The 22,501-nt window shown below is 38.7% G+C and overlaps 1 protein-coding gene across 5 annotated transcripts in view; it reads right to left on the minus strand.

Moving 5' to 3' along the window:
- Mctp1 (multiple C2 and transmembrane domain containing 1) overlaps positions 1 to 22,501 on the minus strand; it is a 573,693-nt gene that overhangs the window by 88,114 nt on the left and 463,078 nt on the right. For all 5 annotated transcript variants that reach the window (XM_050122206.1, XM_050122203.1, XM_050122208.1 and 2 more), the window contains one exon: positions 1,296 to 1,415. In XM_050122206.1, the coding sequence (XP_049978163.1) occupies positions 1,296 to 1,415 (120 nt within the window). The remainder of the gene's footprint in view (positions 1 to 1,295; positions 1,416 to 22,501) is intronic.

The following is a 22,501-nucleotide window of genomic DNA, read 5'->3' on the forward strand; positions in this document are numbered from 1 at the left end:
CAACATGTGTGCAACATGCAAACAATTGGAACACTTCTAATCTATAAAATATATGCTAAAACAGCCATAAATGCAAAGGTCAGCAGAGAATCTGTTTCTTTAAACTTAGTCTAATCTTGTAAGAGAGACAGCTACACGTTAGAAGGTAAACAACTTTATCATGTAGTTGATGGTTGTATATTAGTATTTATCATTTACTTTAACAATAAGAAAATTATTTTGAAGAACTATAATTTGTTTATGTTGCCATTTCAAGTATAAATTATTTCAAAGAAACTGTTTTTTGCTTGTTTGTTTTGCCACAGGTAAGTCAGTAAGTGCATTTGATATCCACTATTGCAATGAAGTGTTTTGTAGTAATTTGAATTGATAATCAAATAATTCTGTTGTTATGAACATACATAGTAATGGCAAATATTTGTGATTGATGCTATATCATAAATAACTAAAAATATTCCTGACTATAAATCAAATGGAGTCTATAAAACACTCACCTGAAGAGTATATTCTCATTTACTTTTTAGTTCTTTTCAACCGTTTCCCATCAGGTCACACAATTACACATGTTGAGCTTGGAGAAGATGCTGTATCCCTTCAGTCACATGTGGAATAATCTCTGGTATGTTCACTAGGACTACCGTGACTGAAACAACACAGGAGGGGCAGGCCTGACCCACGGACAAAGCACAAGGCCCTTGTCAGCTGAGCTCCAGCTCCTTGCCTCATATGTTCTAAGAACTTTCCCGAATGTCCAAGGGAGTACAGATTTAACTTAACATTCCCTGGATGAAGTCAGAGGTCCTCTCCCTTGCATCAGTATATAACATACTTGACTCATAAACACGTAGTTATTGTTAGTGAAGAGTCATTAATTTAAGGCACTTTAATAGACTTTGCAGACTAAGAACCATCAACTCTTTCTCCAATGACAGTTTACAAAGAGAACTGTCTTAAGTAGAATACAGTAACTTGGTCTGATCATTAACAAGTCTGTGTGTGACCTTATCTCTCGGGACAGGATCCAACATGAGGTAAAATGATGAGGAGACGAAAAGAAACAAGGCTTTGGAGTAATAGCCGTTAATGATTTTAAATCATAGCTCAGTTCGTATACTCCCCACTTTAGTTTCTACCAAACTGAGTCATTCCAGAAGCAGGCGGATGCTTCATATTGTGTTAAGTGCCATTTAGGTTTGAGCTTACAAAACTTTCCTCTGGTTTATAAGACTAAATTCAATGTCATCTCATCAGAGGGACAAGGAATAATAAAACACACAAAGAATGAAGAGACTTACTGTATCACGTTGCCTGTTATCTTTCCCTGATATTATTAGGAAGTAGTTCCAAGTCAGCAGTAACAATAACAACAGTGGTATCATGTAGAGCTCAAAGTTCCAGACGACAAAGAGGAAGAGCTGGTGGAGAGAAAAAAGAGAAAAAGACACAAGTCAACTCTGCACTTACTTAGGTGGACTGTCATGCACACCCTTCTCAAGATCCATAGACCTGCATGCTGCAGAACAGAAAGTTTGGTCTGGAAAGCAAAGCTCTAAGAACTTAGTAAGCATTTTGCTAAAAGCACAATTGATCCTAGAAAATCACAGAGAAAATTTTTGCTTTATTTAGTTTCTGTAAAGGAAAACTTGATGTCGTTATTTTATCAACACAATTTTAATTCCCCCTTAAGTGAAATTAATCAAGTATTTTTGTTATTGTTGTTTTATTTTTGTTTTTTCAGTTTAATGAAAGTTACAGTGTTGTCAGAATAGTTTGGTCTGTTTGTCTGTCTTAATCATAAAGAATGAATCACCACTTAACATCAGGGACATTCTTTTCACAAATCTCACTTGGATAATACAGAAATATTTGTATAATGCATAATAGGCAAGTGAAAATACCATGTCCGTACCACAGAACCCCAAAAACCTCATATTATGAACAAACGAACAAACAAAAAATGCTGATTCCAACAAGTGTTAAAAGAAGTTGACTTCCTGTTTGGTATCACACAGGAAGGGAGATGTTTGCAAATGAACATGAGTGAATGCTTTCAAGCTATTTCATCAAACAAAATTTTAACGTGCCTGTTTGTATTAGTTTTAACGCTACCCATTTGAATAAACTCTTTTTAATTGCAAGACAAATGTCAGAATAAGAACTTAGGGTTGCTGGGGAACAATTGTCTATATTTTGTCAATTATATTTTAAATAAATGCTATTGGTCAGTAGCCAGGCAGGAAGTATAGGCGGGACAACTAAACAGGAAGTAGAGGTGGGTCAATGAGAACAGGGGAATTCTGGGGAGAAGGAAGTTCCTTCTGCAGTTCTACCGCAGCCACAGGAGAAGCAAGATGTGACTGCCTTGCTGGAAAAGGTACCAAGACATAGACTAACATAGACAAGAATAACAGGTTAATCTAAGTTATAAGAGTTAATAAGAAGCCTGAGGTAATGGGCTAATCAGTTTATAGTTAATGTAGACCTCTGTGTGATTTCTTTGGGACTTAATGATTATGGGAACTTGGTAGGACAGAAACCCCGACAACATGGGGTGACAGAGGAAATCATTCTATGCACATTTACATTGGAAAAGAATGGGATTGGAGCCATAAGCCATGACTCTCACCTCTTCACCAAAGCACTCCTGAGCAGATCATCTACATTCTCTGGCTCTGTAGCTCTTTCTATCAGTCTACTGTCACCTTAAATCTGGTGGGATTAAGAGCAGAATTCCTTTCTGATCTCAATGCTAAGGAACTGTGGAACCTTTCTGTAACTTTCATATCATGTATTTTAATTTTAATTTCTTCTTCTGTAAAATGAGGACAACAAGTTTTGAGAATTGCACAATTACCACAGTGCTCAGGATGAGGGCAAAAGCACAGAGCGGTGTCCATGCAAGTGATGCTCAGAAAGTTTGCTAATTCTTGACTGGAAGTCAAAATAGCATCTGCCTAATAAGATTTAGTTGAGCAGTAGCATAAGTGGGAATTTCAGTCAACTGCTCAAGGTAACACAAGTCTTGCATTTCATAGACCTAGAGAGTTAGAGAAAGGGTCATAAAGACATGAATGTGAACAACAGTGCTACCTGAAGCCTTCCTAGTAAATACAAGTCCAGGGCCTGGGCCTATCCAAATAACAGAGAGATCTTCCATATGTGAGCCACAGAACTTGGGATCTGGGCCTTGAGCAGTGTTTTTCCTCTGTTTCCCTAGCTGAAGAGTTCTATCGACACAATCACAGTCAACACTGATGTTCTAAAATCTCAGATAACTTCATGGTATAACTGTACCACTTCAGTGGATGACTCCAAGGAAAGAGTGTCTTCTGGAAACACCAGGTCCGCATGCACAAGACAGACGTAAGCACAAGCTAGACCAAACCTCAGCAAGGTAAGTGGGTTGGGTATGAAATCCATCCCCCCCGACCCGAGCTGTGGAGTGTTGACAACTGTTAGCTGCTGGGAAAGGGAGAAACAGGCCAGTTCTTTCTAAAATTGCACCTCCTGGTAAGTCAGCCATTGTCCACTGAGAAGCAGAAACTAGTCTTGAAGGTTTTTCAGAATGCAAAGTTGGGCAGATGGAGCTCGGAAGAGCTGTGGGAGAGGGTAAATATGATCCAAACACACTGTAGGATACCCTCAAAAACTGTCAAAAATTAAAAATATGCTTAAAAATATTCTGAGAAGTGTGTATTTCATTAGATTTTTCATATTCATAACTCAAATGGACACTAGTATGAATATATAATTATTTGGTATTACATGGCAACAATAGATTCAACTTCCAGAATAAGAACCATTCCAAATATTTCATTGTGTGAAATGGTAGATTTTTTTAATTTCCAACAGAAATGTAGGAAGGTTTCTAGAAAATAATCTTCCTATTTAATTTTTGAAATTTTTATAATGTATACAAAGAACATAGGATGGGATTCAGATGATCACATTGCTAATATGATCCAATGGGATGATGTCAACCTACTAAGGAAAGATAATCTGTTTTGTAATATCTGATCACTGATGGTCGAGTGACTGTATCGCTTCAACCATCTCTCAACATCATCAGTTACTTCAATCATTGGTAACAAGACACACTTTGTGCATATTTTCAACTATAAACATCATTCTCTTTTAATACCCTTAACTCATCACTATGCTCTTGAAATACAATGCTCAAAACCAGCAAAATATATCTCATGCATTTCCTTTTTTAAAAAATATTTCCTTTTTTTAAATTGATTTTGACTGAGCACTACATTTTTCTCTGCTCCCTTCCCTTTCTCTTCCCTCACACTTCAACCCTCCCCCAAGGTCCCATTGCTCCCAATTTACTCAGGAGATCTTGGCCTTTTCTACTTTCTACTTCCCATGTAGATTAGATCTATGTAAGTCTTTGTGCCCTCATTGTTGTCTAAGTTCTCTGGGATTGTGGTTTGTAGGCTGGTTTTCTTTGCTTTATGTTTAAAAACCACCCATGAGTGAGTAAATGTGATAGTTGCCTTTCTGTGTCTTGATTACCTGACTCAAAATAATGTTTTCTAGCTCCATCCATTTTCCTGCAAAATTCAAGCTGTCGTTAATTTTTTCTGCTGTGTAGTACTCCATTGTGTAAATGTACCACACTTTCCTTATCCATTCTTCAGTCAAGGGACATTTAGGTTGTTTCCAGGTTCTGGCTATGACAAACAAGGCTGCTATGAACATAGTTGAGTACATGTCCTTGTGGCATGATTGAGCATCCTTTGGGTATATAAAAGTGGTATAGCTCGGTCTTGAGGAAGGTTGTTTCCTAATTTTCTGAGAAATTGCCATACTGATAGCCAAAGAGGCTGTACCAGCTTGCATTCCCACCAGCAATGTAGAAGTGTTCCCTTTACCCCACAACCTCTCCAGCATAAGTTGTCGTTAGTGTTTTTGATCTTGGCCATTCTTACAGGTGTAAGGTGGAATCCCAGAGTTGTTTTGATTTGCATTTCTCTGATGACTCAGGATGTTGAGCATTTCCTTAAGTGTCTTTCAGCCATTTAGATCCCTCTGTTAAGAGTTCTATGTTTAGGTCTGTACTCCACTTTTTTTTATATTATTATTTGTTCTTTTGATGACCACTTTCTTGAGTTCTTTGTATATTTTGGAGATCAGACCTCTGTCCAATATGGGGTTAGTGAAGATCTTTTCCCATTCTGTAGGCTGTTGTTTTGTCTTGTTGACCATGTCCTTTGCTTTACAGAAGCTTTTCAGTTTCTGGAGGTCCTGTTTATTAATTGTTTCTCTCAGTGTCTGTGCTGCTGTGGTTATATTTAGGAAGTGGTCTCCTGTGCCAATGTGTTCAAGTGTACTTCCCACTTTCTCGTCTATAAGGTTCAGTATGGTTAGCTTTATGTTGAGATCTTTGATCCATTTGGACTTGAGTTTTGTGCATGGTGATAGATGTGGGTCTATTTTCATTCTTCTACATGTTAATATCCAGTTATGTCAGCACCATTTGTTAAATAAGCTTTTTTTTCCATTTGATATTTTTTGATTCTTTGTCAAAAATCAGGTATTCAAAGGAGTGTGTATTAATACCTGGGTCTTTTATTCAGTTCCATTGGTCTTCCTGTGTGTTCTTATGTCAATACCAAGCTGTTTTCACTACTGTAACTCTGTAGTAGAGTTTGAAGTCAGAGATTGAGATGCCTTCAGAAGTTCTTTTATTATACAGGATTGTTTTGGTTATGCTGGGATTTTTGCTTTTCCATATGAAGTTGAGTATTATTCTTTTAATGTCTGTGAAAAATTTTGTGAAGATTTTGATGGTCATTGCATTGAATCTGTAGATTGCTTTTGGTAAGATTGCCATTTTTACTATGTTAATTCTGCATACCAAGAGCATGGGAGTTCTTTCCACTTTCTGGTGTCTTCTTCAATTCCTTTCTTTAAAGATTTAAAGTTCTTGTCCTTTAAGTCTTCCACTTGTTTGGTTAGAGTTACTCCAAGATATTTTATGCTATTTGTGGCTATTGTGAAGGGTGTTGATTCTCTGATTTCTTCTCTAGCCCTTTTATCATCTGTGTACAGGAAGGCTACTGATTTTTTTGAGTTAATCTTGTATCCTGCTACATTACTGAAAGTGTTTATGAGTCGTAGAAGTTCCTTGGTAGAATATTTGGGATCGCTTATGTAAACTATCATATCATCAACAAACTGAGAGTTTGACTTCTTCTTTTCCAATTTGCATTTCCTTGATCTTCTTTTGGTGTCATATTGTTCTAGATAGGACCTCAAGAACTATATTGAATATATATGGAGAGAGTGGACAACCTTGTTTTGTTCCTGATTTCAATGGGATCACTGGGAGTTTCTCTCCATTTAGTTTGATGTTAGCTGTTGGCTTGTTGTATATTGCCTTTATTATGTTTAGGTATGTTCCCTTGTATCCCTATTCTCTTCAAGACCTTTATCATGAAGGGATGTTGTATTTTGTTGGAAGCTTTTTCAGCATTAAATGAGATGATCACATGGTATTTATTTTTGAGTTTGTTTAGATGGTGGATTATTTTGACAGATTTTCGTATATTGAAGCATCTCTGCATCTCTGGGATGAAGCCAATTTGATCATGGTGGATGGTGGTCTTGATGTGTTTTTGGATTCAATTTGCCAGTTTTTTATTTAGTATTTTTAGATCAATGTTCACGAGTGAGATTGATCTGTAATTCTCTTTCTTAGTACTGTCTTTCTGTGGTTTATGTATCAAGGGTAATTGTAACCTAATAAAAAGAGTTTGGAAATGTTCCTTCTGTTTCTATTGTTTGGAGTAATTGAGGAGTATTGGTATTAGTTCTTTGAAAGTTTTGTAGAATTTTGAGCTGAAACCATCTGGTCCTGGGATTTTTTTTGGTTGGGGGACTTTTGATGACTGTTTCTATTTCCTCAGCAATTATAGGTCTGTTTAATTTGTTATCTGGTCTTGATTTAATTTTGTTAGGTGACATTTATTCAGAAAGTTGTCCATTCCCTTTAAGTTTTCCAATTTTGTGGAGTACAGGTTTTTGTAATATGAACTGATGATTCTCTGTATTTCTTCCATGTCTGTTGTTATGTCCCCCTTTTCATTTCTGTTTTGTTAATTTGGATATTCTCTTTCTGCCTTTTGGTTAGTTTGGATAAAGGTTTGTTTATTTTGTTGATTTTCTTGAAGAACCAACTCTTTGTCTCACTTATTCTTTGTATTGTTTTCTTTGTTTCTATTTTGTTGATTTCAGCTCTCAATTTATTTCCTGTTGTCTAGTTCTCTTAGATGAGTTTGTTTTGAAAAGGTTCCATAAGGTATTGAGAAGAAGGTATATTCTTTTCTGTTTGGATGGAATATTCTATAGATGTCTGTTAAGTCCATGTGAGTCATAATATCTGTTGCTTATTTCTCTGTTTACTTTTTGGCTGACTGACCTGTCCAGTCATGAGAGGGGAGTGTTGAAGTCTCCCACTATTAGAGTGTGGGGTTTAATGTATGATTTAAGCTTTAGAAGTGTTTCTTTTATATATGAAGATGCCCTTGCATTTGGGGCATAGATGTTCACTATTGAGATTTCTGCTAGATTGATTTTCCTGTGATTTATATGAAATGACCTTCTTTGTCTTTTTAAATTGATTTTAGCTTGAAGTCCATTTTGTTAGATATGAGGATAGCTATATCTACATTTTTCTTAGGTACATTTGATTGGATTATTTTTTCCCAACCCTTTTCTCTGAGATGATGTCTGTCTTTGAGGCTGAGATGTTTTTCTTCTATGCAGAAGAAGGATGGATTCTATTTTTGTGTCCAATCTGTTAGCCTGTGCCTTCTTATAGGTGAGTTGAGTCCATTTATATTAAGGGATATTAATAATCAGTGATTGCTATCTCCTGTTAATTTAGTTTTCATTGTTGGTGATGTTAATTTGTGTGTTTTTGACTTCTTTTGGGATTTGCTGCTATGAGACCATCAATTGTCTGTGTTTTTGTTGGTGTAGCTAACTTCCTTGGGTTGGAGTTTTCCTTCCAGTATTTTGTGTAGGGCTAGGTTTATGGCTAGGTATTGGTAAAATCTAGTTTTGTCATAGAATATCTAGTTTTATCTTTCTATGGTGATTGAAAGTTTTACTGGGTATAGTAGTCTGGGCTGGCATCCATGGTCTCTTAATGTCTGCATAATGCTTGAGCACAACCTTCTGGCTTTCATTGTCTTCAATGAGAAGTCAGGTGTAATTCTGATAGGTTTACCTTTATATGTTACCTGGCCTTTTTCCTTTGCAGCTCTTAATATTCTTTCTTTACTCTGTATGTTTAGTGTTTGGATTATTATGGGGTGAGAGGACTTTTTTTTTGGATCCAGTCTATTTGGTGTTCTGTAAGCTTTTTGTATCTTTATAGGCGTATCTTTCTTTAGGTTGGGAAAGTTTTCTTCTATGATTTTGTTAAATAAATTTTCTGTACCTTTGAGTTAAACTTCTTCTCCATCTACCTATTAGTCTTAGATTTGGACTTTTCATGGTGTCCCATAATTCCTGAATATTTTGGGTTAAGCTTTTGTTATAGTTTTCTTTAACTGATGAGTCTATTTCCTCTATTGCATTTTCAGTGCTTGAGATTCTTTCTTCCATCTCTTGTATTCTGTTGTTCATGCTTGTTTCTGTGGTTCCTGATCATTTTATCATGATATCTGTTTCTATAATTCCCTTGCCTTGTGTTTTCTTTATTGCCTTTATTTCAGTTTTCAAGTTTTGAATAGTTTCTTTCATATGTTTGTTTTTTTTAAGGGATTTGCTGATATCTTCCAATTTTTTGTTTGTCTTTTCCTCCATTTCTTTAAGGGAATTTCTCATTTTCTCTTTAAGAGTTTCAAACATTCTCTTGAAGTTATTTTTTTAGGTCATTTTCTTCTGCTGCATCTATATTTCATTGTTCAAGTCTTGCTGTTGTTGGGTCTTTAGCTTTTACTGGTGTTTTGTTGCTCTTTGTGTTGTTACATGTGTTCTTAGCTTTTCACTCATCTTTTCCTTTAATAGGTGTGGTTGAAGCTGTCTGAGAGTCTGTTGATTACTCTTCTAGGTGTCAGTGAATCCAAATCTCAGATGGTTGTTCCTTGTGGTACAGTCAGTACCACAGTTCTAGTTACTCCATGTTCCTGGAGAAATCTCAGCACTCTTATGCTTTGCTCTACTTCCTTGTAGTTTGCTGCCTCAGGCCTACTTTGGCCTAGGTTACTGCCTTTGATTTGTTTCTGTAAATCCTGGTCTGGATCCCCTTCTGCTGAAGTCTGTAGTTAGAGTTGGTCCTGCAAAGGTCTTTGGCTCTGGTATACTGCTTCAGAGTTCCCAGGCTCAGGTGTTCCCAGAACCACAGAGGACCTGGCTCAGGCTTACTCCCTCAAAGGTCCTAGACTCGCGCTTGGACCCACAGAGGTTTCAGGTTCCTGCCAATTCCCTTTGATGTCCCAGGTCAATGCCCAGACCCACAGAGGCCCTGGCTCAGGCCTACTCCCTCTGAGGTCCCAGACTCACACCTGGCCCTGCAGAGATCTCTGGTTCATTCCTACTCCCTGGAAGGTACCAGATTCACACCGATACTGGCAGAGGTCCTGGCTAAGGCCTAGTTCTGGGAAGTCCTAGACTCACACCCAGACCCACAGGGGTCCTGGCTTAGGTCTACTGCCTTGAAGGTCCCAGATTCACACCTGGATCATCAGCATTCTCTAGCTCTGGCTCACTTGCTCAGCGGTTACTTCCCTGTACCTGTTTGGTGGAGTTTGTTGTTTCTCGATCAAGTCAGTGGTTGAGGCCTGGTCCACCAGTGTCCCAGGACTCTCTCATGCATTTCTAAGGTACTCAAAGTGCACCATGTATACAGTTACCAGAGTATGAATCGGGGGAAGACAGAGAAAAGAGAAATCAATCAAGGAAGGAATTATATTTGCTTTAGAGATACTTACAATGGAAAACACATCTTCTTTTTTACTGTTTGTGAGTTAGGGAACTACTCCTTGTGGAAGTGAGAAAGCATCTTTGAAAAAAAGACAAGGATAGGGCCTTGGATGAACTCCAAATGAAAAACATTAATTTTTTTCAACATTCAAATAATATAAAATCTCAAAAGTACTGAACATAGGTTAACAATAAAAACAGCTTTAAAATTTTACCAAGTGTTCAGAAGTATGACAAAGTGCTTACTGGACTCGAGTTGTTAAGAACTACTAAGAAAATGCAGCCATTCACTAGAGTATTACTGGAAATTCTAGTTCTTGCTAGTCGGTGAAGGTCATCTAGTAAAAAGGGCCCAGAGTGGAAGCATCCTTTTCAGTTCATTCTCTCTACATTAGAGCTCCCTTCGTCTTCCCTGGGTCTACTGCCTATATGAAAGCCTGAGATTATACAAAACACCAGACTTTCATGTTCCAGTAAGGTAGTAGGAGCAAGAAGGCTTCTGAGAAAAACAAAGCTAAGCTAGATCTGGCTACACTTTTTCATGGGTTTGGAAGAGGGCAAAAGCAATGCAGCAGTGAAATGAAAGAAGAAATTAAGAAATAAAAATACATTCATAATGTACACACACACCACAAAAATATAAACCATAAGGTGTTAGATATGGCCTAATCTTACTCTAGAACTGCATTTTCCTGCATCAAACACAGAACAAGGACCAAAGAATTCTAGAATGTTTCAGTATTGCATTAGACTAAAAGGAATTTATGTAGTATTTACTTTTATTCAATCCCATTAGTTTGGAATACTTTCCCTATTCTCTTCCTCCATCAACCATTCTGTGGCTTTTCCTCTTCATTATCGGATTCTAATCCCAGTAGCTACTTTTTAACTTGGGCCGTTGGCATTTCACCTTCATAGAATCCATGCCTCCATTTTACATATGAAACAACTAATCCTGCATTAGCTATCCCTTCTCATGAGAGACTCAAAATCCTTCAAGTATTTGATTTTATTTTTAAAACATGTTAGATGTTTCGATTTGTAACTACAATGCCACAGTTAACATTTTAATAAGATGCCAGTCACTTATGACCTCTGCTGGTAGAAAGGTAGACATCCAGGCATGGTGGATCATGCCTATAATTCTAGCTATAATTCTTGGAAGGTTAAGGCTGGAGGGTCAGGAGCTAAAGGTCATTCTCAAACTACCTAGCAAGGCTGAGGTTAGCCTAAAGTACATGAGAACATACTTCAAAAAATAACAAACAAAAAATCGAGAATTCTGTGCATTAACATGTATGTTAGAGTATGCTAGAAGCTCTCTTCTAACTAGCCTGGTATTGTCAGCTGTGATTACCATGTTCCTTCAGGAGCTGCTGGACTGAGATGAAATGGAGAGAAAAAGATGTTCACATCAGATTCCAAGGTGCCTGAGACTCCCAATCTCTAGTCTATGGCCTTGGACAGGTATTGAATTTCTTTATGTTTTCTCATCTGAAAGGTAGAAGTTTACTTTGCAGATTTGAAATGGAGATAGTCTAAGGCTTGGTACCTAAATGTGTTCAGCAAGCAGAACATATTGGCTCTTATTACACATCAATTTCTTGTCCTTCTTGCAGCTTTCCGTCTTTCCTATACCAGCCATAGTTAATTATGGCTTCAAGAGTAAGAGCTATGAAGAAGCCATGGAAGTGACATTATGGTAAGATTTCTAGTGCTTTTACATTTAAATTAATTTGTGGGGATTATGTGCAGTTTTGTTCCATCTCCTTGTCTCCATGACTTCTGCGATACCTTTTTACACTAAGATGTGGATGTAATATATTATTTCTTATGGTTCAGAACAAAGTATTAAAATAAAAGCCTAAAAATCACCATGATATCATCACCTTCATCACCTCAGCTAAAAGTCAGATAGCATGAAGAAGCACAACTACTCGCTGAAGAGAAGCTAACTGAAGATGCCCAGGTGTGTGCAGCTGAGCACTGAAGAAATGCCCAGCTGGACCTGTGTTGACCTTAAGATGCTGCCTTGATGCCTTGTTGCTTCAAGTTTGGAATTATGGCTCCATGTATGAACATCAAAAGCAAAGTGATTTGTAAATTATCCCTCTCCAAGAAGACAAGGTATTGTGGTAGAATGTGACATTCAACAGAAGCCCAGTGAAGGGGCTTTAGTTCCATTTCTGACATTTGGTATTATAGGATCTTGAGCAAGTCAGTTACTGTTTCTCAGTTTGTATTGACCCATCTCATCAGACAGCTATGGGGAACAAATGAGGCAATATATGTGCGGTGGATGGTGGGCCTTGATTAGAGTCAACCTGTCATGATTCAAAGATAAGCTTATGGGTGTGTCTGTGAGGGAATTCCAGAGGTTTCTATGAGGTGAGGAGACTCGCCTTGAATATGGGGGACACCCTCCCATGGGCTGGGACCTTGCACTGAATCAATAGGGAAAAGCACATGGAGCCCCAGCATTGATTCCTCTGTGCATCCAGACGGCAGACACAGTGCAGCCACCCGCTGCCAGGCATTCCTTGTCACAAATGACAAAGCTGTCCCTTTAAACTGTGAGCTAAAACAAATTTATCTCCATAGAGTTGCTTTGTCTGGTATTTTGTCACAGCAAGAAAATCACTCAGTGCAGTGTGTAAAGAAGACTTAAGCACTGTATGAAAGCAGGTGCCACCCCCCAAACCTGCTTAGTGCTTCTCTTAAATCCTTCCTGAGAACCAAACGATATAATGAAAACTTGCGCGCACCAATGTGGACAGGTACAAGTCAATGCATTAAGGACTTGAATTGTTAAAAAGGAAATTTATTTATCTCTATTCTCTCTCTCTCTCTCTCTCTCTCTCTCTCTCTCTCTCTCTCTCTCTCCTGTGTATGTGTGTGCATTTATAGAAACAAGTACTCATGATAAAATATATGGACCAAATAAACAAATCCCACAAGTGGTTGCAATAAATGCTGAGAGGTGATTGGGGCTTGACTGAGGAAGACAGGTGGTGTTTCCTGGGACAGTGCGTGCACTGTGTGAGAGGTGTTTATTGAGGAAATCTATTAAACAGAGATATTACAGTTAAAATTTTTACTAGTATTTTCAACAAGAAAAATCCTGAGATTTATAGACAGTTGAATTTTTTACAGTATGTCACGTAGCATACATTGCCCATCTTGTGAATTGTAGAGTAAAAACAAATAGGTTCTAAATATTTTTATTTTAGTGTGTGTGCACACGCATGCGCATGCATGTGCACGTATGCGTGAGCATGACTGTGTGAAAGACAGAGGATAATTTGGGTGAAATGGGTCTCTCCTACCATGAGGATTCTGGGAATGGGAAGTGGAGCATCAGGCTTGGTAGCAAATTCCTTTACCTGATAAGCAATCTTTCTAGCCTTAATACTTTTTGACAACTTCATGCCTCTTTTATAAGAGATATCTTGGTTTTAAGGATATCAAATTATATCTGTAACACATTTTTAATTGTAAATTCAAGTATCATTTATCTGAGTCCTGGCTTCCAGTCTACAGTATTAGCATGACTATCACAAAGTATCCATGTGAGTCAGATTTTAGAAGCATTTCTAAACCTTAACCATAAATATTCAGAATGGATTTTTAATTTACTGAAAGAGAAACAATATAATTTGTACTAACAGGTATGTTGTTTGCTGTCATGTGGATTGAGCCTGAGGAGAGGTGAGTGGATGGCTGCAAAGGCTACACATCAGAAAGATTGTTTTACATGAGCGGAAACCGAGGCGATAAAAGGCGCTCTGACCCCCAAACCGGCAATCTGAGCCCAAACCGGAACTCTGATCCCCAAACTGGCACTCTGACCCCCAAACCCACAATCTGACCCCAAATAAGCACTCTGACCTCCGAACCGGCACTCTGACCCCCAAACCGACACTCTGATCCCCAGTCTGGCACTCTGACCCCCAAACCGGCACTCTGACCCCCAAACCCACAATCTGACCCCAAACAAGCACTCTGACCCCCAAACCGGCACTCTGTCCCCCAAACCGACACTCTGACCCCCAAACCGATATTCTGACCCTCAAACCGGCACTCTTGCCACAATGTCCACGAACTGAGGGACAAAGCTCTGTGCAAGGCTGGGGTTTTGAAAACGTCGATCATTCAGTGTGGAGACTTTCTGTGCGCCATTCCTTCTCCCTGCTTTCCTCTGTGACAACTGTTCTTCACAGCAGCATGGAGAGAGAGACAGTGCTTAGGTGTCATAGCAAAGGTTTGGTAAGGCAAGCAGGTCAAAAACTGACGGTAGAGATAAGGTTTCTGAGGTGTGTTTTCACTCTCTCCATTCTCCCCCCTCTCCTACGGCTCGGAATAATCAAAAGCTGGCTATTCACAACGCTTCTATTAAATGGGTTTCATCTGTCCAAAATGTTTAGAGGGGGTTAGCAGGGTGGCTGCAGTGGCAAAGACTGGGAACTGAATGAGCCAATTACATTTTTACAGACAAAAAGGCCCACTTTTCCACATAAAGATTAAACAAACAAGAAATTCTGCTCCACTGAAACCCAGCTAAAGGCAGATAAAGTGCCACCCTTATATTAAAAAAGGCATATTATATCAAGTCAAGTGAATGATTCAGAGTATTGAGATTTCATAGCTACACCGTTTCTACAGAGGGCCTGATGTGCCTGGCTTTTATTTCTTTGAGCTTGAGAGTTTGAGTCCCAGACAGGACCAGGCCTTTCACGCCAGGCTCTCAATTGATTCCTGCATTGAAGTGCAGTGGGAGATTGTATGCAGTCGGTGATCACTCCACGCCACACACGACTACCCCGGGGGAGCCCACTTCAAAAAAATAATTTAAGTTGGAATATTGAATATCCTATTCTTTTGCAAACTACAGTATATTTTCAAAAGGAATCTCACCCAAAATGATTAACACTTCCCACTGTTCGGGAAGAAAGCTTGCCCTTTCAGTCTAACAGCTGTGGATCATTAGCTCGCCACTGATGAGATATGTATTTTTCTTTCTAATTAAGAGATGAGATTCTCTATTTGACTATCTCTTCAGAAAAAGTGAGGAAAATAATTCTGCCTATATGGAAAGTTCATCTTCTACAAAACAATGAATAATTTCAGGTTCCTTTTAGAAAATCTTCTCTCTCCCCAATTTAATTCATTTCCCCCTACATTCACCACACATTTCCAGTCTAGTCCTTACAGTATTAACCCATCTGTCTCCCTCTCATCGCGTTTTCCTGTTTGCCTCAGCACCCAAAACTGTTCATTTCAGGTAAGCAGAGGGCAGAAACATGAAAATTGCAAAATGCTTATATGCTTACAGGATTTTTTGCTTTTAGTAGAGAATTTTTGGCATGAGACTATTTTCTAATGTGAAAGGGGACTCAGAAAAGATGAATGATAGACTGTCCTTTTTGATGCAATGATTAGATACAAACTTCAATTTTCTTAGCCATGTTTTAAAATTGACTTTTAAAAGTGATCATGATGATGAACTATTGAGAGGAAACATTTATCTCTACTAGCAGAGCTGGACATAAACATGGAAGCTAGAGAACGGATGCAAAGCGGGTCATAAAATACTTTGTTTTCTCCTTGAAATGATTTCCAACAGATGTGCAAGGTGGTCAAGCTCTTGGTTTAGAAACTTGCTCGAAGGGTGTAGCGGCAGGCTGGAGAGTGGTACGGTTTGTTAGTCTATTGTTGCCCCCCTCATCACTTGCAACACGAAAAGAGGAGAGGAAGGGAGGAGAGCTGACTTTCAAAACTTAAGTCTCTGCATAGCGCTTTCTTTAGCTACAGTGTCTTTAGAAAGATGTAGGATAATTTTATTTGCCAACAGGTAGTGTAGGAAAGGAAATTAGTACACCAGTGTTTAGTGGGTGGGGCAGTCCTATGGATCACTGTGAAATGGTGGGGAATTCCACCCATTTGAGAATTTTCTGCACAAAATGCTGATAATTCCTTATAAAGAAACATTGACAGTTATTGTGTGGGCAAAGTGTAGTTTATAATTAGCTTAGAAAATATATACATGCGTGTGTGTGTACGTGTGTGTGTACGTGTGTGTGTGTACGTGTGTGTGTGTACGTGTGTGTGTGTACGTGTGTGTGTGTGTGTGTGTACATTTCATCCTGGAACTCATAGTTAATGATAGTATCAAGACTAAGAGCTGTGTGAAGATGCTATAAGAAGAGATACTATAATCATATTTCAGTGTTTTTACTTTTAATTCACGGAGACCACTTGTAGTAATGTCTTCGTACTGGTTCAGTTTCTAGGTGATGGCATGACTTAAGATTTCAGATTAAAGGATTGAGATTAAGTCAGTAGTGGAGAAAAGGTGTGCCTACTTATCACCGTCTGCATAAAATGTTTTCTCTGCCTACAGTGTTTAGTTATGAAAATGCTCAGGGAAGAACCACAAGGTTCATTTACTCTCTTTTGTTAAGTCCAGCCCCTCACGTCACCAGAGTGACTCTTCCTGAAGTGGCCAGACTGAGATGCACTTGTCTCTGGTCCTTCTTTTCTGTTGGTTCCACAGAAGCTTCCTGCACTGTCTCCACTTGTCAAGGGAGACAGCTGAGGCAAAGCGTCTAACCACTGCTGTAGCCCGGTGTGCCAAGTCCTCCTGTATATGTGCTGCTCTTATTGGTTAATGAATAAAGAAGCTGCTTTGGCTTGTGATAGAGCAGAGTAGAGCTAGCAGGAAAACTAAACTGAATGCTAGGAGAAAGAAGGTGGAGTCAGTGAGAAGCCGCGAAGCTGTCAGAGCAGACAGACACAGGATCTTTACCCGGTGAGCATCAGCCATGTGGAAGTACACAGATTAGTAGAAATGGGTTAATTGAGGATGTAAGAGCTAGTCAATAAGAAACTAGAGCTAATAGGCCAAGCAGTGATTTAATTAACACAGTATCTGACACATACAAACCATAGACACAGCACCTGACACATAGACACAGCACCTGACACATAGGCACAGCACCTGACACATACAAACCATAGACACAATACCTGAGGACTCCTAGGAAAAGGGGGGGCCAAAGTGCCTCAGAAACAGCACTGTCAACTAATGGGTGCATAATCACACAGCTTTATGGATGGAAATATTATACCAATAGAAGCTGCCTGTATAAGATTAGGGTGGTTATTATTTAGATCTTTTCTCTCAGGCTTGCAAGTTGGACTGATATTTTGTGTTATTTATTTATTTATTTTTATCAAAGTCAGAGATAAAAAGCTCTGGATTTCCTTTGAGATGCCAAAAAAAAAAAAAAACTCCAAAAGGAAAGCTCTGAGCATGTCCAATTTGACATCACATCAATCACACATGCATAAGTGAGAAAGATGCGAGTTTTATGTTAATCATATATGGATGTAGAATGAAGGTACGAATGCCTATAGTTGCCTGGGGAATATTGATCTTTGGAGGTCCCTTTTATGAGAATTAATCCTTCAGCTATTGGTTTTAAGGTCTGCCACAACATCAAAGACAGCCATTTTCATTTTTGTTAGTCATAGAAATTTGGCATTCAGAACCAGGCAGCAGGAAAATAATATTTGGCATCCTAGATAACACATGACATTGCTTAAATGACCAAACATGGAGGATGGGGAAGATAAGCACTTATTTCACCTCTAAGGGGTTATTGTAGCAAGTCATCATCACTTCAAACACTAAAACAAATTGAGAATTTGTTAAAACGCTTTTGGCTTTACTTAAGAATAGTTACAGTTGGTACATCTGGAATATTCTCTATCTATGCTTTGGAGACACTCGTGGATCTAGGAGATATGGCATATCACAGATGGATGTGCATTGGGGAGGTTAGGCCCCTTACGTATTTCCTAACTGTATTTGATGTAGAAGAGTAAATTTGTTCTTTTATACCCCCAATGCCAGGAAAACTGTCATTTTCATCTTCATGGTATTCAAGTGATTAAGTCATGTTCTAAGAACATGTCTTATCTTGAAGTTACTAGCAAATAAAGTGATTTCTTAAATGTGAGCATGGTCTTAAGGAGAATCTCTAATTTACCTGCTCTCTGTTTTCAGCAGTGCAATGAAGATTCGCAGAACTCAATTATACACAATTATCTTCTAAAGAAATGAATCTGCTGCCGTCACCGTTTGTGAAGCAGGTTGTTGGTCAATTCCTCTTCCTGTGTATGTAAATGCTGTATCTAGGTACGTACATTCCTCACCAATGTTTGCTGATGTACAACATGTTCAATCTATCCTAAGCTCAAAAGTTGGCTTTAAGTCTCTCTCCGTTATGAACAGGTACAATATTTAAGGCAACAGCTGGCAATTCAGTTGCTCATAGGAGGAACTCCCTCTGTTCTATAGATGGTGCCAGGAAACAGGATGCTGTGCTATCTAACGAGCCAAGTGCGCCTTCCTGAAGTCTGTGGTACACTTTACTTTAAAAATTAGACCTGTAGTCTTTATGTCCTCATTTCTAAGTCGCTAAGCAGGAATGCCTCTACAATAGCAGACGATCGCTGTGGGGCTTCCTTCCAGGAGCTGCCTGCAAGGGGGGGCGCCCTGCCAAGTGCTGGGATACGCAGTACCATTCTCACTCCTTTCCACTCAAATTATTTCACTCAGATTTATTCAGCTTATCATGATTCTCTTTCCTAGCTACTTATTTTTGAGCTCTCTTTTTAATCCTTTACGATATAACTTGCAGTTATTGTTGATTATTCATTGTCTATACTTAATGTCTTCGTTTTACATTTAAAATTACACAGCCCAAATCAGAAAAGAATGTTTTTAGATTCTCGAACTCTTGCGTAGATCTAAAACCTAATAATATCAGATGTCTCCGCTATCTCACCAGCTTCTAAAGCTCCATCTCTCGCTCTGTCTTATAATTTTCTAATTTTCTCCTTCAGTGGTCTCATTCCCCCAATCCCTCTGTTCTGGAAAAACTTCAAGAGTTATGTTTAGCAGCTCTAGCTATGTCTGAACATATCTCTTTGCAATTCAAATAATCATCTTCGGCTGACTTTAACAGGCTTCTTTACTCCATTCCATCTTTTACCCTTGCTGCGTAATGTTTACTGGGGAATCTTCCTCCCATTGCTTAACAGGTCTGAGCGGGCTCGTTACTGCATGGGAAACCTAAAGGTGTAAACATTCTGAGCACATCTCTCTTGGCTATTTTCCAAACCTCCAAGCATTTTTCTTCAATGCAATGGTGCTTGTGTTTCAGTGGTAACAGAACTTATCAGAGAACACTAGTTTAGACAGCAAGCAAGCTGAACTCCAACTGTTCCAACAGCCTGACTTTTACAGGGAAAGGAAAGGCCCACGGCCAAGACCACTGAGATGAGCAGGTATTTTTAGTTCACTTGTAGGCCAGCTCTAATGTAATTCTGAAATGTTTTCTTCAAACCCAAGCCGACTTTTCCAGGGCTGTCCAAATCTGTTTTCTTTTATAGCAAGTACAAATTCTTGGAGCAAAGGAAGCGTGCAGATCATTCACAGTGCCTCTGCATGGCTATGGTGTTGATGCCCGATAGCTCAAATTAGTCCCCCAGACAGATGAGCGCATTGTAATTAGCTCTTGTCAAACTGTTAGAAATAAAAAAATGATTTCCAGTGTAATAAAACTTACAAAAAGAAAATCTTTGCTATCATTTTCAGCCAAAATAGTTCTGGTAATGGCTTATAGCTTAGTGCCCCTCAGTTCTGAAAGAAGGCCACTGAGTTCTTGGAAAAGGTATCACTTCACTGACGTTAGGATGAGACATGTATTATCTTTCAGGAATTTTTGTTGTTGTAGTAGATTGCCTGTAAAATCTCATTCCAATAAATGACCTGTCAGGATTGGACATATTCTGTGGGGCCACCCAGTGCAGAACTATGGTTCTCAACCAAGATTCACGCTTCTCTGACTATTTTGTCAGCACATTTTTCAGGCTTTTACGATAAGTGTATTGCTATGATGAACTTGGTTGAATAATTAAAATTGCATTATATTTAAACAAGAGAGGGCATTGCGCAGTTTTATTCATATGGACCATCTTGGATACCAAGCTCTTGTATGACGATCATTAGTGTCTTGCTGGAAGTGTCATCTGGATACACACTATCGGAGCAGTGACTCAAGGGATGGTTCAGATTGATCTTTATTAAAAGGAGTTCCATCACACTGGAATTTAGCATCTTCTTAAGGAAAAATACAGGTTAGAATAGACAGGTGGCTAACTTAGAAAGTTTAAGTACTAACCAGGACGTGGTACAACATGAAACTTTCAGGTTATAACCAAAATGTTATTCACGTCTTCGTGCCCCTTAGACTCACCCAGAGATATGGTAGGGTTTACTTGTAGGAATGAGTAGGGGGCATAAATTTCAAAATCATAAATTACTGTTGTTCAAAAGTTAAGAAAAATGGGTGATAGAATTAAAGCCTCTTGAAGAAAATACAGTGGCTTTGGGGCAGAAAAGAATTTAGAAATATAGCAGCTAAAGCAATCTCTCTGTATTTGTTCTCTTCCCCCCTCTTCTCTTCTTATTCTCTCTCGCTCTCTCTCTTACACACACACACACACACAATATGTATATCTCATGTACACATATATATGATTTAAACATGTTACCAAAGAGAGTATATGCATAAGCACGTGAAAAGATATTCAACATCATTAGTGGCCAAAGAAACACAAACTGAAGCAAAATGAGACACTATTCTCAGCCATTAACGTGGCTATAATCAAACAAAAATGACAAAATCTATGGTGAAGCTATAGAGAAACTAAAGCCCTCATACCTTCTTGATAGAGACGCATAATACTGAGCTGCTATGAAAACATTTTGGTAACTTCTTTTAAAATAAATTTATATTTAAAATAAAAATAAGCATGTTGATAATTTATTTTAAAATAAATTATTTATTTTGCATCCTAGCTGCCATCTCCCCTCCCTTCTCTCCTCTCAGTCTTCCCCATACCCATCCTTTCTGTTCCCATCACCCTAATCCACTCTTCCTTTGTTTCTGTTTAGGAAAGGGCAGGACTTCCATGAGTATCAACAAAACATGATATTTCAAGTTGCTGTAATACTAAGCACCTCCCCATGTATTAAGGCTTGGCAAGGTGATCCAGTATGAGGGGTTAGGGTTCCAAAAGCCAGTCAAAGAGTTGGAATTTTGGAGGAGGCCACTAGTTAGTTCCTGGCTGCTCAGCCCCGAAATAATCACACAGAAACTATATTAATTCAATTGCTTCTTGGCCCATTAGTTTTATCTTCTTATTGGCTAACTCTTATATTAATTTAACACATTTCTATTAATCTGTATATCAATACGAGGTCATGGCCTACCAGCAAAGTTTCAGCACGTCTATCTCTGGCAGCGGCTCCATGGTGTCTCTCTGACTATGTCCTTCTTCTTCCCAGCATACAGCCTAGCTTTCCCTACCTAGTTCTATTCTTCCCTGCCATAGGCTCAAAACAGTACTTTATTCATTAACCAATAAAAGCAACACAGAGACAGAAGGACCTCCCACACCATTGGAGACAGCCCCTATTCCCACTGTTAGGAGTCCTACAAGAGAACCAAGTTATACAATTGTAACACATGTGCAGAGTGCCCAGGTCAGTTTCATGCAAGCTTCCCAGTTGTTCAGTCTCTGTGAGCACCTATGAACCCTCATTGGCAATTTCTTAAAAGAGCAAATGTAAATTTTAACCAACCATTCCTGTGTATCTGTCCCCAAACCTGAACACATCAGGCCTTGGACTTGCCCATAAATGTTTGCAGCAGCATGATTCATAAGTGTCTCCAAAGGGAAACAGTGAAAATGATTATCATGGTGAATGGGTAGTCAAAATGCACAGACTACACACACTAAGCTAAATTCATAACTACAGCAAGGGATATGTACTAGCACCTTAAATGTCACGGATCCAAAAATATATGCAAGTAAAAGAAATCAGATAAAAATAACATATGATCCATTTGTTCTAAATGTGCAGAAAAGGCAAATTGCTGGAGATAAAAAACAGAAGAGTGGTTACTGGGCATTGGGAACAGATAGTAACTATAGTTTGGCAAGAGGCAGCCTTTTGATATGATAAGTTTAATCATATATTTTTATTTTATGCATATGAGTGCTTCATCTGCATGTATGCATATGTACTTGTGTGTGGCTGGTGCCCATGGGGGCCAGAGAGGGCACTGGCTCCCTGGAACGTTGTTACAGAGAGTTGTGAGCCAGCTGTGGGAACTGGGAACTGAACGTAGGTTTTCCAAAGCAGAAGCAAATGCTCTTAACTGACAAGCTATCGCTGCAGCCCAGTGAAATGACAAATTTTTATCAAGCTAAATCCCAGTACAAGTAATTAAGAGAAAGTAGGTGGAAGTAAGAAATGGCCAAATTTTCAAAACATCTAAGATGCTAGTGATGACACTCACTTTCTGATTCTCTGGGGGGTAGGGGGGCTCTTCATTTGAGTTCAGAGGAGTATCGGAACGATTACTAACAAACAGCTAAAGCAAATATCAATATCGGCCACTAATTATAATCAGAAAAGCAG

The sequence above is a fragment of the Alexandromys fortis genome, unplaced genomic scaffold, assembly GCF_014885135.2.
Source record: "Alexandromys fortis isolate MF-2015 unplaced genomic scaffold, M_Fortis_MF-2015_v1.1 scaffold_163, whole genome shotgun sequence".
Taxonomy (NCBI): domain Eukaryota; kingdom Metazoa; phylum Chordata; class Mammalia; order Rodentia; family Cricetidae; genus Alexandromys; species Alexandromys fortis.